Raw genomic sequence first — 18,665 nt, 5'->3', positions numbered from 1 at the left:
TTTTTTTTTTTTTTTTTAATGTGAGTTAGAATTTTGTTCTACATTTTTCTCCAGCTCTATCTGGGACCCTTTGTTGTGATCCCTGACAGAGCAGTTGGTGGTGGTAACTGGGCACCATCTAGTTGTGTTGGACTCAGTCTGGTGGAGGCTGTGGTAGTTGTGGTCCATTAGTCCTTTGGATTAATCTTTCTCTTGTGTCTTTGATTTTCTTCATTCTCCCTTGCTCCAGACAGGGTGAGACCATCTTAGATGGCCACTCACAAACTTTTAAGACCCCAGATGCTACTCACCAAAGTAGGATATAGAACATTTTCTTTATAAACTATATTATGCCAATTGGGCTAGATGTCCCCGAAACCAAGGTCCCCGGGCGTCAGCCCAATAATTCAGTCCCTCAGGGAGTTTGGATATGTCTATGAAGTTTCCATGACCTTGCCTTGGTCAAGTTGTGCTGACTTTCCCAGTATTGTATACTGTCTTACCCTTCCTAGTTACCATTCATCTACTATCCATTTAGTGTTTTTCCCTCCCCTCCGTCGTAACCGTCAAAGACTATTTCTTTTTGTGTGTAAACCTTTTTGTGAGTTTTTATAATAGTGGTCTCATACAATATTTGTCCTTTTGTGACTGACTTATTTCTCTCAGCATAATGCACTCTAGATTCATCCATGCTGTGAGATATTTCAAAGAGTCATCATTGTTCTTTCTCGTTGCATAGTATTCCATTGTGCACATGTACCATAGTTTGTTTATCCATTCATCTGTTGATGGGCACTTAGGTTGTTTCCATCTTTTTGCTATTGTGAATAATGCTGCTATGAATATGGGTGTGCATATGTCTATTCATGTGATGGACCTTCCAATTTTTTTAATAATTTATTTTATTTTTTATTGTTGAGAATATGCACAGCAGAACACACACAAGTTCAACAATTTCTACGTGTACAATTCAGTGACATTGATTACATTCTTCAAGTTGTGCAATCATTCTCATCCTCATTTTCTGTGTTGTTCCTCCTCCATTAAGATATATTCACTGCCCCTAAGGTTCCTGTCTAACATTTTGAGTTGTTGTTGTCAATTTGATACCATATAGATAGCTCTTAAAAGAACATAACCCTCAAGGCTGACATTCTTTACTAGTTAAGCTAAACTATTGTTTGGTTTTAAGAAGACTTCAGGGGATTTTTTTTTAATACTCCTATTTGTTTTAAATTGTATTTTAGATGAAGGTTCAGAAAACAAACCAGCTTCTTATTAAACAATTAATATACATATTGTTTTGTGACACTGGTTGCCAACCCCATGACATGTTAACACTCTCCCCTTCTCGACCTTGGGTTCCCCATTACCAGCTTTCCTGTCCCCTACTGCCTTCTTGTCCTTGCCCTTGGGCTGGTGTGCCCATTTAGTCTTGTTTTGTTTTATGGGCCTGTCTAACCTTTGGTTGAAGGGTGACCCTCAGGAGTGACTTCATTGCTGAGCTAAATTGGTATCCTGGAGCCATACTCTCCAGGTTTCTCCAGTTTCTGTCAGGCCAGTAAGTCGGGTCTTTTTTTTTTTCCTTGTGAGTTAGAATTTTGTTTTTTCTCCAACATTTTTCTCCAGCTCTGTCTGAGACCTTCAGGGGATATTTTTGATTTAAGGTTTAAAGATTATCTCAGGGCAATAGTTTTGGGGGTTCATTCAGCCTCCATGACTCCAGAAAATCTGGATTCCATGAGAATTTGGAATTCTGTTCTACATTTTCCCCCTTTTGATCAGGATTCTTCTATGAAATCTTTGATCAAAATGTTCAATAATGAACCCAGAGAGGGGAAGGCTATGGGAAGACAGAGGAAGAGATTGGAGTGATGTGACTACAAGTCAGGGAAGGCCAAGAATTAACAGCTGACACTAGAAACTAGCAGAGAGGGAGGCACGGAACAGATTTTCTCCCTCAGGGCCTCCAGAAGGAACTAACACTGCCAGTACTTGGATTTTGGACTTCTAGCCCCCAGATTTTGAGAGAATAAATTTCTGTTGTTATTAAAAAAAAATGTTCAGTAATGGTAGCGGCGCACCATCCCATTCTTCTGGTCTCATGGCAAAGGAGGCAGTTGTTCATGGAGGTAATTAGCCACACATTCCATATCCTCCTCCTATATCTGACTCTCCAGCTTCCTCTGTTACTTCAGGTGAATAGAGACCAATTGGTATGCCTTAAATGGCTGCTTGCAAGCTTTTAAGACCTCAAGCACTATACAACAAACTAGGAGGTAGAACAGAAGCACTAAACACATTACCAGGCCAATAACTGGGATGTCCCATGAAACCATTACCCTAAACCTCCAAACCAAGGAAATGAATCCCATGAGATGTTTGGTTGTATATAAGCAGCCTCAGCAGCTACTCTTTTTTTTTTTTTTGTCATTGTTGTAAATGTATCTAAAACACACCTCTGTCAGTTCAACTTTTTACAGGTGTACAACTTATTGACAGCACTTACATTAATCAGCTGTGCAATCCTACCCTTAATCAATGTGATTTTTTCTATCACCGTAAACCAAAACTCAGTACTTTCACCCCTGGTAACCACTAATTAAACTTAGGTCTCTATACATTTGCCTGTTCTTGTCTTTTTATATGAGTGTGGTCATTCAATATGTCCTTTTGTGATTGACTTATTTTACTCAGCATAATGTCTTCCAGCTCCATCTATATCGTAGCATGTATCAAGACTTCATTTCTCCTACTGGCTTAGTGATATTCCACTGTGTGTATGTACCACATTTTGTTTATCCATTCATCTGTTGATGGGCGTTTAGGTTCTTTCCACCTTTTGGCTATTGTGGATAGTGCTGCAATGAACATTGGTGTACAAGTCTCTGCCTGAGTCTCTGCTTTCAAGTCTTTTATGTATATACCTAGGAGTGGAATTGTTGAGTCGTATGGTAGTTCCGTTTTTAGTTTATTGAGAAACTGTTGGACCTTCCAATTTTAGTGAGGGAAATGCATAGTAAACCAAATAAATTAACATATAAATCATGTCAGAGAGTAGTGAGTACTCTGAAGAGAAAATAAACAAAGCAGGGATAAAGAGACTGAGGGGCAGAGGCCTCTCTAATGAGGTTATATGTGATCAGAGAGACTTGTTTGAAGTGAGAGAGTGAACAAGCCAAGACCTTGGGTGAAGAGTATTCTAGGAGGAAACCAAAACTCAAACCCATTGCTGTCCAGTTGTTTCCGACTCATGGCAACCCCATGTGTTGCAAAGTACAACTGTCCTCCATAGGGTTTTCAAGGCTGTGACCTTTCAGAAGCAGATCACCAGGCCTTTCTTCTGAGGCATCTCTGAATGGGTTCAAACTGCCAGCCTTTCACTCAGTAATCAAGTGCTTAACCATTTGTGCCACCTAGGAACTCCTTTCTAGGAAGAAGGAGCAGCAAACAGTTTTGCTGTTCAAGAACAACTTTGGCATGTTCAAGGAACAGCAATGTGGGCTGTGTATCTAAAGGAAAATAAGAGCAGTAGACAGTGGGAGGTTATAGAGACAGACAAAGACCAGAGCATGAACAGTCTTGTAGGCCATGGTAAGGAGGTGGATTTTATTCTGAATGTAATGAGACATCGCTGGAGGTTTTTCAGCAGGGGTGATGTGATCTGATTTGTGCTTTTAAAGGTTTATTTCGGCTACTGTATAGAGAATTGACTGTAGGAGGAGCAAAACTGAAAGCAGGGGGAAAGTTAGGGGGTGTTGTAATTATCTAGCAAGGAGACAATGATGGCTGAACTAAAGTGGAAATGATAGACTTGGTACAAAATGGGTTGGATTCAAGATTTATTTTGAAGGCAGAGCTGATAGAACTTAAGATGAATGGCATGTGGAGCATGAGAGAAAGCAAAGAGTCAAGGATGACTCTGAGGTATTTGGCTTCAACAAATGGGTAAATGATGGTGACATTTATGGAGATGGGAAAGACTTGGAAATGAGCATGTTTGAGGGTATATGCATGGAGTGAATCAAGAGTTCTGCTTTTGGATTTATGTTGATAGACAGAGACAAATGGTATGATTCAGAAATTATTCACCACTTACAGTTGACAATCTCAGTTTTTGGCTGAGCCTCATGAGAATGGATATAAATTAATTTGTCACAAGTTTTCCTAATAATCATCCATCTGTATTTTCACATCAGAAGGAATTTCCAAATTTTAGGGTTAAGCCCAATCAGCTAAGACCTAATGTTCTAAATGGCCATGGGAACAGATTCAGCTTTCACTAGCAATTTCTTATAGTCAGCTCAGAACTTAACATTATTATCAGTAAGAAGTGACTTCTCCAGTGGTTGTTGGAAGCAGCCCAGTGTTAGGAATGAGAGTCATACAGCTGTTCAAGATGCTGTGTGGGCACTAAACTTCCACCATAGTATCACATACCTGCAAGTAGGCTAGATTCTATTTTAGCCCTTGCCTTTGATGTCAGAGAACACAACTTTTCTTTTAAAAGGCTTCCAGAAAAATAAATCTCAACAAGGAGTTTGTGAAACACAATTTCCCCCGAAATACTTAAAATTATTTTCTCACTGAGGACAATTAGATTTTAAACAATTAATTTCAGGTTTGAAATATGTCCAATTACTTGTCAACTTTGCTTCGAATTTGTTTTAATCACATTTATAAATTAACATTGTTATGCACACTGTTAACTATCTAAAACAATGGCTGGATGTATCCGATACTGTATTCCCATATCTTCACTCTTATCCAGAAGTGGACTGAAAATAAGATGGAACTTTTTCCATCTTATTTAAGGACGATTATGACCTTTTCTTTATAGCCCATGTATCCCATTTTCATAACTTCTCTAATACTAGCTGTCTCAAGTGAATATTTAAGGAAACCTCTCTCTGTCTGTTATTCGTTCTGTTCCTTCTTCCTTCAATTATTTTTTCTTTCATGAATGCCTATGAATTTTCCTTAGATTCTTGGAGGCAAGTAATTCTTGTCACCCTACCATGTTATTACTCCAGTGACCACATTGTTGGATCTTGCTCTTTTCCAAGATTTTGATTTTAAATTAACTGGGCATTGATTGTCTCTAAGTCGGCATTTGGTAAAATATTTCTTATATGTTTGAGATTCAATAAATATGGTGGCCCTTTAAATGAGGAAGATAATTATGGTGACAAGAAGTATTCAACAGCTTTTTTATTAGAAGCAAAACCAATATAGGAGGCTTACAGACAAAATCCTATAGATCACAATGTCAAATCAGCAACCGATCATGGGGATGGAGCAGGAGCAGGCAGCATTTTGTTGCATTGTACATAAGGTCACCATGAGTCAGGGGCTGACCTGATGGCAGCTAACAACAACACAGACAAGGTAGAAATAATATGGGAACTCGATTGCTAATATAGGATGACAGAACTATTAAGTACTGGTGAAATTACAGATGTGACTGTGTTAATTAACTTGCTCTATGCCTGCTCAGTAACCATTTGCTAAATATCACTGTTGGATCACTCCTTTTAGGGTTTGTCTACTGTTTTCTCATCTCCCAGTTAATGCTGGAGACTAGAGGAAAAACCCCATCTGGTCGTTCAAACCGTGGGACTTCTGAATTTTTGGACAAGAATGTCTCATTTAGGAAAGAAATCACTAGGTTGAAGAAGGCAGAGATAATAGAGCCACCTCTTAACCCAGTAACTCAAAGGTTACACTGGACTTTGGACCTGGAACATAAGAGTAGTCCTAGAGTAAGAGCTCTCCATATTTCCTCATTGACAGGATAAGATCTCTCCATATTTCCTCATTGACAGAATTGTTTTCCCTAGTAAAAATTCAGGAGGCCAGGCTTTGATCTGCCAGCATGTTCTGCATCTAAATCAACCTAGCCTCCATATCACACACTCTGATTTTCTAACTGGTTGTTCTGTTATTTATGCAACAATATTTGTTGAGCATCTATTATGTGCCAGTAGATGTTATATCATTATTATATCACATAATAATGTGATATTATTTTGATCATTAATAATGATGCCTGGCAGAGACTCTCTCTTCCACTCAAACTGCCACCATGTAACATATAACAGTGCTCTTTTCCCTGCCTCAGTCTGCCTCCAAGGATGGTTCCATAGAGTTCTGCAATAGATATGGAAATAACACAGTCATTCCATCAGATTTCATTCTGAATAACACAAATATTCGATGAGATTATATGAAAAACTCAGCTCCGGGGAAACTGTACATGATTGAAAGAGATCTGTATTTTGAAAAGCAAGGGCTTTTACTTATACCCATACTAATAACAGCTTCATCCCCATTCTATGGATGAAAGCAGGAGAGCTTTGCTCCCTGCCATGCCAATACCTGTGCCCAGACCTCTCATCCCACCCCTCTACGTTTCCACAGTACATCAAGCAAATCAATACCACATCTTCATCTCCACCACACTTGGTTTTAAGCTACTTCTGTTTGTGGTTTTAATGGGTATTTTTGGTAATATCCACCCTATTTTTTTTCCTGGAAACAGAAGAGCAGAGATTGTTAAAAATAAATAAGTAAATATCCAATGATTTGGTTCTTCTCTCTTCCTTCTAGATATTTTTAAATTTCTGATTTGCTTCATGACCATTAGGATTTTTCTATTTATGTAACTTCCAAGTTATTATAATTCAGGGAATGTTTATTTTTTTGCTACCATTCACTTTCAAAACTGACTGAAGAATTTCAAGATTTTAAGTTTCTAATGAAACTTAGGTAAATCCTAACTTATCTGTACCTCAGTTTGCATCAGTAAAGTAGTCAGTATAAAGGCGTATACTACAAACATACCCATTCAACCAAACCATTGACTCCTTAAAGAAAAGGTCAGGCCTTATTTCTCTACATCTTAATAATAGACTGACAACAAATATTTTGAATGAATTAATCAGTCAACAATCAATCATTCACCTAGTTGGTCTTTATATTTGATGTATAAATAATTTAACTTTTAAAATAAATGGTCTTAGATTTACTACTATAATTTTATAGTAACAGACCGAATATTATTTCCTTTTCACAGAAGTGCTGTAAGTCCTTAGGCCTGGCTATCTTGAAAGGGTGCAGAGGAAGATATGGGGGAGAGGGTAGGTTTTAAAGAAAATAATTTTATCTGTTCAAGAGATTCAGGAAGAAAATATCATAACATTTGAATACTAACATCTAAATATCGTAAAGATATATGCTGTGTGTGTATGGGGGAAGGGCTCTGTGTCGGATACCTCTTTCACAGAAGCACGTGAATGCATCAACCTGTCTGAATTAAAATATTAGCACAATCCGTAAGACAAAATCAGTTTGTATCTGATTATAAATCTTCCCAAACCTCTTTCAAATGCAACTTCTTTGAGAGACAAGACACTTACCATCAAAGAATCAAGGCTCTTGACACTGAATTTTCTTAGTTTTGGTTAAAAATATTTCCATTTTCCTACCTTTTATAATGTAATAGACTGTATTATAAAATGGAGTTTATGGCTTGCTTGCTTGCTTCTGTGTTCTACCTGCCTCTTGGCATGTCAGGGATCTCTCAGATCACTGGTAGATGGTGTGTTTACTGGGGCAGTGGTGATGTATTTTGGAAAACAATTTTCTCCTAAATATTGCAATACTGAACAGTGGTTTGGGGCTTCAATTTCATATTTTCAGTTTGACTTAAAATCAACAAACAAGATATCAGTTCAAAAAAATACAGTTTATGGCAAATTGTAGATACTGAAAAATCTATTTTCCAGTATTTTAAAATGCAACATCTTCATATGCTTTTTGAGTACATAAGACAATCTCCTTTAAGCTCCATGCTACAAGGACTACTGATGCCCATTGCCTAGAACAGTGTCTGGTACATAGTACCAGGTACTCGAAATTTGATGAGTGATTAAATGGAGTAGAACCATTTCATATAACCATGTCAATAACAGCATATTTGCATTTATAATCTCTGCCCATATTATGAAAAACATTATTGTTTTCTTTATTGTCTTGTTTTCTTGAACCAACTATTTCTCCCTTTTTTCTGGGTTTTTTTTTAACCTTTTTTTGGATTTAGTCTAAATCTTCCTAAATTCTGAACGTATAATCACTTAACCCTCTCTTCCATCCACTTTCTTTTCTTAGTTTCAGGCAATGACGTGAAAATAATAGTTGTTATGTCTTTGTAATGACAGAACTTCCATTGTCTTTTCTTTTGACTCATTTTAATCCTCAGTGACTCATATTTAAGAAATGAGCTGTGCAGCTGTGATGAAGTTAAGCCCTTGGCAATAACTTGAGGGGCAAAAAAGTGTTCTCCCATAACGGATGGTCCTTAAAACCAAAACCAAACCCATTGCTGTCGAGTCAATTCTGACTCATAGTGACCCTATAGGACAGAGTAGAACTGTCCCATAGAGTTTCCAAGGCTGTAAATCTTTACAGAAGCAGATTGCCACATCCTTCTCCCGAGGAACGGCTGGTAGATTCAAACTGCCCACATTTCAGTTAGGAGCCAAGCGCCTAACCACTGTCCTCGTTTGCATGGGACTATTCCAGTTCGGGCATTGAAAGTTTTGAATCCTAACAAACCCATGAGTCCCTGGCAAACAAGGACACTGGTCACCCTAATGCTAGCTTCCATCTTACAGTTTATGTGTAAACCATCCCTATCCTAAAAAACATACCTTCCCTTTACCTTGTGATCCTCTCTGCCCTGCTTTCTTATCTTCCTCTTTCTCCTCTCAAAAAAAAAATATATATATACTCAACAAATAGTTTTTAAACATCTACTCCTTCTCCAACTCACTCCTCAACTCAACTTACTTTTGAGGCTACTGTCTTCCACGGATTCAAACTGCTAACCTTTCAGTTAGCAGCCATAGCTCTTAACCACTACACCATAAGTGGCTGTTTATTATTCAACTTTGTATTTCTAGTCTCTTGTATAACCTCTGACATACAGTAATTCAATAAAGATAGCTATTATTATTTTTAAGGAGCCCTGGTGGCACAGTGAGTAAAGTGCTCAGCTGCTAACTGAAAGGTTGGAGGTTCGAACCCACTAGCCCCACCACAGGAGAAAGATGTGGCAATCTGCTTCGGTAAAGATTTACAGCCTTCGAAACCCTATGGAGCAGTTCTATTCTGTCCTATAGGGTTGCTATGAGTCGGAATCAACTCAACGGCAGTGGGTTTTGGTTTCTTATTATTTTTATAATTAGTAATCTCAGTATCTGTTGCCTCCTGTTAAGCCCAAATAGAGAAACTAGGCAAAATAATATTTATTTTCTTGACCTTGGGAAAATGAAGTATATGAGAAAAATATAGGAAATGTATACACACAAACACATATGTGAGCTCACATACACACAAACAGATTTCAAGTGAAATATTAGCAGAAGAATCGGTCGTACATTTAAGCAGAGTAAATAACCCACTTACCCTGTATGATTTCAAGGGTGCAGAACTATTCCACTATACAAAAATTACCTCTCCATCCACAGGCTGAATCCTAATATTCCACTTATAGAACTCCATTATTTTGCTTCAAACACCTGCCTCTCTCTACTAACATATAAATAACAATGGGAGACAAATCAATTTACAAAGTATCAGTCTCGGGATTCCTTTGAATGATGAGCACCATTAGGATTTTATTTATAAATATGTCATACAATACAGTTCTGGAGCACTGCTGTGACATAATGGTATACCTGAAGTTTAAGGGAGAGACGGCTGATTTTTCTCCCAGTAACACAACAGGGCTTAAATTCAGTAGGCAACATTTCTAGAGAAATAAGACAAAATTGAAAGACAGTGTGGATCCTAGATCAAGGCAATTATTATTACTGTTGTTATTACACTGATCTATTAGCAGTGATGTGGTGCTTAATACTTTTATTAACATCTTCACTTCTGTGATCAAGGAATCTGGGTCAATAACCATCTTCCATGGTTTCAGGGTATCTGTTAGTTTACCCTAGCCTCACGCTATGTCCTATAACCTTTTTAACATTCTATATATGAACTGATCGTTTTCACTCAGCTTCTAATGTGTTCATTTTCTTCCTTCTTTTGGTCTGGAAACTTTCTTTTTTTTTAATTTTTTTAATTTTTTTCCAGTACAAAAATTTATACATACATTGTTACGTGACCCTAATTGCACTCCCCATACTGTGACAGCACACTCCTCCTTTCCACCCCTAATTCCACATAACCATTCAACCAGCTCCTAACCCACTCTGCCTTCCCATCTCACCTCTGGACAGAAGCTGCCCGTTTAGTCTCTTGTATCTACTTGAGCCAGGAGGCACACTCCTCACGAGTATCACTTTATGTCCCACAGTCCAGTCCAATCCCTGTCTGAAGAGGTGGTCTAGAAACTTTCTGATGGCAGAAAATACGTATTTTGCTTTACTTTTAATCCCCTATGTCAAGGAGAATTACAGATTCAAAATCAAAGTTGATCATCTTTAGGGTGACCTCAAGACATGCTTTTTAGGTCTTCTATTCATAGAAACTTGTTCCCACAAATTCTACCTCCATACTGCCTCAAAACATCTCTACCGTTCTCACAGAGGTCATAAGAGATAGTGTAATGGGTATTTTTTCAAAAGTACCCAAGTGTTTTCAGTTTACTATTAATACACTGTTTTACTCACTGTCAGCCATTTTGACAGAACTATCTGGTGATTATCAACTGGATTAGTTATATACATCCACACACCGTCACAATTCTGCCAAATGGCACTTAAGGCTTCCCATTACAGTCTGTACATCATTTCATTTGGGCACTTTTAAGTCTTCATTAGCCGTGTTAGAGTTTTGCGAAACGTACCTTGTAACTTTAGCTCTAGATTTCAAGTTTGGCAATCAGGTTATATAAACAAAGCACTCTTATCTTAAATGAAAGGGTATTAGCATATCTTGAAAGCTCCCCCCTCCTCCCCAGGAGAGAGTTTCACACAGTTGTTTCCCGATTAACAGAAAGATTCTTACAGCTTTCTTTATCATTTTATGATTATCAGTTTGTAAATAATGAAGATAGAAATTGACCTGGGAGTTTCATAAGCAAATTCTGAGCACCCAGGATTAATTTTGAGTAGAATGCCACAAGCCAAATAAGCGTTTCTTTTCATCTCATTTCACAGGCCTTCAAGAGGGAATTGAAAACTAAAGAACCTGTAATCATGAGTACTCTTGAGACTGTACGAATATTTTTGACAGAGCAGCCTTTGGAAGGACTAGAGAAACTCTACCAGGAGCCCAGAGGTAATTGAATGTGGAACTGTAATAACATATTGATAGAAGGATCAGTGGTGACAGAGCGACCCATCCATTCTGGCTGCCAGAGTCTGTATAGCACTCATATTTTCTAGGTTAAATGAAATCAATTCAAATTAAACATAGATGTTGACTAAGAATAAGGAATCATAAACCACCCGGCATAAATATGTTTGCACATTCATAAATAAACATTAAAAGAGCTTAGTGATCAGTTACTGAAACATTTAGAAAATAATAAACAAAAGGAGTTTATCTGTGAGGAGAAATTCTACTGTTACAAAGCCTACAAGCTAATTTTCAATTTAAGAGCCTGACTGAAGTAAATTAGAGCTTGTAGTGTGCGTCCTAACATTTTTCTACTCAATAGCTTAAATGAATCTTGGATAATCTGATTGATAATAAGGTAGAACAGATTTACCTAGCAAGACAGACTTTATATGTGCTGGACTGTATCAAAATTAATGCCAAAGTCTAAAAGAGCCATGAATCAGTAAGTTGGCTTCTTGTTATAACTGTACTCTTTGTTTCTTCCAGTATGACCTTTTCAACAGTGTTATTTGTTTTTTTTTTTTAACAAAAACGAATGTGCCCTAAAACCTTGTCGTCTTGTCATATTGCTAATTTAGAGCTGCCTCCTGAGGAGAGAGCCCAGAATGTCACTCGGCTCCTACGAAAGCAGGCTGAGGAGGTCAATGCTGAGTGGGAAAAACTGAACCTTCACTCTGCTGACTGGCAGAGAAAAATAGACGAGGCCCTTGAAAGACTGCAGGAACTTCAGGAGGCAACAGATGAGCTGGACCTCAAGCTGCGCCAAGCTGAGGTGATCAAGGGATCCTGGCAGCCTGTGGGTGATCTCCTCATTGACTCTCTCCAAGATCACCTCGAAAAAGTCAAGGTACCCTCTACTGCTTTGCTTCAGGGCCCTTTGAGAAACTCAGAAGAGGTTCTAATCTGAACTTGAGTGCCCCGTTTTCTTCTCACAAAGTTAAAAATAGGGGCCTTAAGAAATAGAAATCAGTCCAGCCTTTACAACTTCAAAGTCTTCTTACATGTGGTATTTCCTCCAAGAGAAGATAGTGAGATATAATCATCTGTCTGTCTTCAGTGATATGATATGAAACATTAAAAATTTACAAGGCCAAAAAATCATTTTGATTTTACTATTAGGAAATTAATTTTAAATGTTCTTATTGAAAAGCTATGATTTTATATGTATATAATATATATAATTTGTGCTACTGACTATCAAAGTAAGAAAAATACAACACTTGGTCAAGAGCTGGAGTCTAGCTTTTGGCCTTTACGCTAACTAAATTATTTGACTTGGATAAGTTATGGTACTGTGAAATGAGGCTGTTAATGCTGCCCTTCCCTTAGAAGGCAGTGTATATAATACAATTTTTGGTTGCATTAGCTCACTGCATATACGAGGAAATGTTATCTATTTGGAATACTTTCCCGAGAGCAAAGTTAAATTTCCATGGGGTACAAAGGTGGTTAATATATTTATAAAAGAAGAATATACATATTTGGGAGTACATTTTGAAAATCAGCAGCTTGAAACATATTTTGTTTACCCATGTAGTCTCAAAACCACAGAAGTCTTTCTAGATTCAAATTCAAAATAAAGTTAAATTCTGCCCTACACTCGTTTCCTCATTCTGGAAATTCTCTTCTCCCTTGACATTCCTGGCACTATTCTGTCCATGTTCTACTCCTTCGTCCTATGTTACTAAATTCTTAATCTCTGCCCACCCTTCAGTCCCTGGGTAGTACAAACTGTTAATGCACTGGGCTGCTAACCAAAAGTTTGAAGTTCAAGTCCACCCAGTGGTGCCTTAAAAGAAAGACCCGGTGATCTACCTCTGAAAAGTAGCCATTGAAAACTCTGTGAAGCACAGTTCTACTTTTACACACTGGAGTCACCATGAGTCAGAGTCCACTTGGCAGCAACAGCAACCCACCCTTAAATGTTGGTGAGCCCAAGTTTCTAACCTTGGCCCAATACTCTTTTCATTGTATAAACATTCCCAGTTTGAAATGCCATGGATAGTGACAAATCTAAATCTCTAGTGTGAATCCCTCTTCTGATCTCTTAAGCCATATGCCATTGGAATCACAAATGCAACTCTTCTAGAACCAAGTTCATTCATTCTCCTGTTTTTCCATTCCCCTGTCTTTATCCCTTTCTACCTATCCTGTGTTTCCTATTTCAGTTCTTGGATCATAATCTAACAAGTTGCCCAGGCTAGAGATAATACATGTATTCTTTAATCCTTCTATGTTTTCACTGACACAATTGCTCATTTTACCTCAGAAAATCTCTTTTTATAACCTCTGTTCTCTTTTTAATCAATGTCCTGTTCTAGCCCTCAGCATCTCTTACTTAGATGATTGCATTATATATATCTTTAAATTCCTTTTCCCAGTCAGTGTACCTGGCCTATCATAGAAACTGCTTTTTTTAAATGTTTGGCTAATAAACGAATGAATGAACAATTGTTTCACTGTTATTTCTGCCTTAAGCAGAAATAACAACTTCCAACTCCAATTCAGGCTCCTCGCAGGATCTTTCTAAAAACATAAATTCCATTGTGTCAAATGGCTTCCAGTTGCCTAGAGAATGAAGTCCAATGAATGAAGAGCATTGATGTTGTTGTTGGGTGTTGTCGAGTCTATTTTCAACTCATAGTGACCCCATATGACAGAGTAGAACTGTCCCCATAGAGTTTTCTAGGCTATAATCTTTATGGGAGCAGATCGCCAGGTCTTTCTCACATGGAGTTGCTGGGTGGGTTCAAACCAACAATCTTTTGGTTAGCAGCGGAGCACTTAACCATTGCATCACCAGGGCTCCTTATAAAGAGCATTGAAAAAACCAAACCAAACCCATTGCTGTCGAGTCGATTCTGACTCATAGCGACCCTATAGGACAGAGTAGAACTGCCCCCATAGGGTTTCCAAGAAGCAGACAGTGGATTCAAACTACCAACCTTTTGGTTAGCAGCTCAACTCTTAACCACCGGGCAACCAGGGCTCCATGAAGAGCATAGGTGGCCCTTTTCTTCCTAGCCCTGGCTTAACTCTCCAACTGTAGCTCCCATCCTCCAAGGGGTTCAATACCTTCTGAACATCACCCAAGTGAGCCATCTTTGATCGTAACTCTCTGCCTTTGCAAATGCTCTTCTCTCTTCCTGGATGACTCCACCTTATCTGCCTGGTACACTCTCACTCAGCCCTCAAGTATCCCCTGTCTTTGTAGTTTTCCCTGAACGTCTACCACCCCCAACTCCCATCAAGCCGAAGAAACTGCTCTCAATGTGGTGCTCTCATAGTTCACGGAATATGCTTATATTTCCACACTTAAATTTCACATATATTGTAGCAAGTTACTTACCTTCCCCCCCCCCCCCATAGAAAGTGAAATTCCTAAAAGTAAAGATCATGCTATACATGTTTGAAGTCCCAGGTTCTACCACAGTGCCAGCAACATACAAAGAGTTGAATTTAGTTTCTTCCTTCGCACATTCAACAATTGGTTTATGAGCTACTATGCAATGTGCAAGGAGCCCTGGTGGTCCAGTGGTTAAGCGCTTGGCTGCTAACTGAAAGGTCAGTGGTTTGAATCCACCACCCGCTCTGCAGGAGAAAGATAGAAAGATGTAACAGTCTACTTCCATAAAGGTTACAGCCTTGGAAACCCTATGGTGCAGTTCTACTCTGTCCTATAGGGTTGTTCGGAGTCAGAATTAGCTTGATAACAACAGGTTTGGTTTTTTCGTATGCAATGTGCTATGAGGTATTGGTGGTTCAATGGTAGAATTCTCACCTTCCATGTGGGAGACCTGGGTTCAATTCCCAGCCAATGCCCCTCATGTGCAGTCACCACCCATCTGTCAGTGGAGGCTTGTGTGTTGCTTGTGTGTGGAGCTTCCAGACTAAATCAGACTAGGAAGAAAAGTCTGGCAATCTACTTCCAAAAAATCAGCTAAAGAAAACCCTATGGATCACAATAGTCCCATCCACAACCGATCATGCGGATGGCACAGGACCTGGCAGCACTTTGTTCTGTTGTGTATGGTGTCACCATGATTTGGGGGGCCAGCTCGATGGCAGATAACAACAGCAGCATGCAATGACTAGATATGTAGTTGAAAATCAAATGAACTTGGTCTTTGCCCTCATGAAACTTACAGTCTAATGTTGAACTGAATAGCTTTTTATTGAAATAGTAGCTGAAGCTTTTTTTTAATGATTAAAACATTGACTCTATAACTTCTAAAATCCCTTCCACCCCAACACTCTATGACCACATGTCTAACATTTAAAGCAGTGGTTTAACATTCTGTCTACCTGAAAATTAAAATAATGTTTTGAAATGTATTGCCTTGCATTTAAAATGCTTAGCATTAAAATATTGTTTTTCTTCAGATACGTAGGAACTAGTTTTTTTAAAGGCTTCTCTGAAAATGAGAAATAGGTTAAGGAGAATGTCCCGAAGGAACTAAATTAATCAATAAATCAATTGAACCGAACCCATTGCCGTCAAGTTGATTCCCTATAGAACAGTGTAGAACCGCCCCATAGGGTTTCCGAGAAGGGGCTGGTGTATTCGACCTGCCAACCTTCTGGTTAGCAGCCAATCTCTTAACCACTGCACCCCCAGGGCTCCAATAAAATCAATTAAGTGACAGAACATATAGGTATTAGAGCAGACATAAAAGATTTGTTTTTAACCATATCCGTCACATCAGAGCATTTGTAGGATACTGAGTATGGACAGGGAATGTATGTAGTAGCATGATTCCATAATCAAAAATAACTAAAAATGAAACAGCTCACTTAGCATCTAGCCCTTACCCAACTCTGTTTACAGTTCTTCAGTTTTTCTCTCCTATCCATTCTTCCCATACGTTAATTGGTAAAGCTCTCATTCTGATTCCAATAATGGCAAAACATAAACGTTAGATATTTCCTTTAAAAAGAGGCTAAGTATATCAACAATTCTATCTTTCTCAGACATAGATACACTTAAAGTTAGGTACTTATCTGAGTATTTGTGTACTTATTGGTCATAATAGATGCGATTATTTTGATTTCTAAACTAGTATAGGTAATTTACGCATATTTTAATGTTATAGATTATGTGAATTCATATATATATATGTATATATATAATATTTATAAACCAAAAAACCCAAACCTGTTGCCATCGAGTCTATTCTGACTCATAGTGACCCTATAGGACAGAGTAGAACTGCCCCATAGGGTTTACAAGGAGCAGCTGGTGGATTTGAACTGCCGACCTCTTGATTAGCAGCCAAACGCTTAGCCACTGAGCCACTAGGGCTCCATATAGTGTGTATATATATATATATGTACATATATATATATTTTACGTCAGTAGTTCCTCTTCAGTTTTGTGATAGAAATAAAATAAATAAATCCTTTTTTCTCCATTGCATCTAAATGACACCAGTTTTGAAACTCTGAAAATTTGGTGGTGGTAGTTTACAAGAAGTGAATTTGATTAACTAAAACCTATTTCAAAAAGAAGTAGAAGAGTACTTAAAACCACTGTTGCCACTTTTATCCTGCAATTTAAGCCTTCAGAGGCTCTTTGCTGTAGGGAACTCCAAACTGAGAGCTAGGCACCCAGCCAGAATAACAACTTATATACCCGCCTGAGTTCATGTTCATTACCCCTAGTGACCCTATCATAATATCCCTCCATCCTGATCTTATTTGTTAAAGAAATTGTTATTCAAGTGACTGTGGGATATGTGTTTCTGTAAGATTTAGCATTATATCATTTCATTAGCAAATATGGCTTTCAGATTTGGAGAATGGATAAAGCCATAACAACTAAGTCCCAGGACTCTGTGAAAAAAGCATTATTGCTTTATTGCTAGCTAATCATCTTCAAAGGAGCCCTGGTGGTACAATGGTTAAGCACTCAGCTGCTAACCGAAAGTTCGATGGGTCCAACCCACCAGTGGCTCTACAGGAGAAAAGACCTGGCAATCTGCTCCTGTAAAGATTTCAGCCTAGGAAACCCTACGGGGCAGCTCTACTCTGTCCTATAGGGTCACTATGAGTTGGAATCGACTCGATGGCACACAACAGAAAATCATCTTCAGGTTAGTATAAATATAGTCAACCAAGAGGAAGGAACATAATTTTGCTACTGACTATTTAACTCACAGGAGCCCTGATGGTGTAGTGGTTAAGAGCTTGGCTGCTAACCAAAAGGTCAGCAGTTCAAATACACCAGCCGCTTCTTGGAAACCCTGTGCGGCGGTTCTGCCCTGTCCTATAGGATCATTATGAGTCAAAGTCAACTCGATGGCAACGGGTTTGGTTTTTTGTTTGTTTTTTTTTTATATATTTAGCTCACTAACAGAATAAAAATTTAATTCTGTATGCCTCTTGACTTTTGAAATTCATTATTTATATTGTTTAACAAACATTTTAAAAACAAAATCTTGATCTCTCACTTTACTGGAAATAACACAAACAGTTATTTGCACAAATATTCTACTTTCTTTGTAGTAACGGGAAATAAGAATAACTCCTTGAATCATTAGGTGCTCTAGGTAGATCTAGAAGTAGAATATCTCAGGCTTTAATAAAGTAGAGTAACTTTTGAACCTAAAGTCTACATAGAACTTTTTTTTTAAAGAATAATCCTGATATGAAAAAGTTTGTGGGTTGTAGTTGTTCGGTACTTTCGTCGTTGTTGTTGTTGTTCTAATCTACCATGATTTCTTTAGAGGGAAAATAGTACATCATTCTTGAGCCAGGAATGTTTCACATAGTTTAGTTTACCCACTGACTTTAAACACAGTTTTTTGCACACCATTGTTAAACTCTCCCAGGCTACCGTCTTGGAATATGCAAAGTTACTACATCTCTGTAGTTATGCATTTTACTTTTTTCTCTGACTTTTTATTGACATTTTTGACTGTGAAAAGTCAAGGCAAGGATTCTGTGAGCCTTTCTTTAAAGTTGTACAATGAAATATTTTGAGCAAGCCTTTTTGGAATTCTAATAGAGATTAATTTCATGATGTTTGTAGTGGACCAGGGAGTATAATGAAACCACCATTACAGTCCCTGGTCCACTACATGCAATCCTTACTTATTTATGTTCAGCTTTCACATCTAAGGAGAAAACTGGCAAACGCATCTCTTCATGCCTACCATCCCGAGTCTTTGTGTCTTCGTTTATTTCAGAAATTTGTCAAAGAAATGCTATCTCAGAATTTGACATTGAGAAAACCAAGTATGTTTCCTCCTGATAGATAATGTAAAATGTAATGTAATGTATTAGAATTTCATCTGCACTTTGGCAAGCAGAAATCTTGCAGCCAT

At 38.1% G+C, this 18,665-nt stretch overlaps 1 protein-coding gene across 1 annotated transcript in view; it reads left to right on the top strand.

Annotated features, from left to right (window-relative positions):
- DMD (dystrophin) overlaps positions 1–18,665 on the top strand; it is a 2,372,918-nt gene that overhangs the window by 1,998,182 nt on the left and 356,071 nt on the right. Inside the window, exons 58-59 of the mRNA XM_004386236.2 lie at positions 11,157–11,277; positions 11,919–12,187. Of these exons, the coding sequence (XP_004386293.1) occupies positions 11,157–11,277; positions 11,919–12,187 (390 nt within the window). The remainder of the gene's footprint in view (positions 1–11,156; positions 11,278–11,918; positions 12,188–18,665) is intronic.

Source organism: Trichechus manatus, unplaced genomic scaffold, assembly GCF_000243295.1.
Source record: "Trichechus manatus latirostris isolate Lorelei unplaced genomic scaffold, TriManLat1.0 scaffold00159, whole genome shotgun sequence".
NCBI lineage: Eukaryota > Metazoa > Chordata > Mammalia > Sirenia > Trichechidae > Trichechus > Trichechus manatus.
Note: the sequence above shows the minus strand (reverse complement) of the source record. Positions and strands in the feature narration are given on the sequence as shown.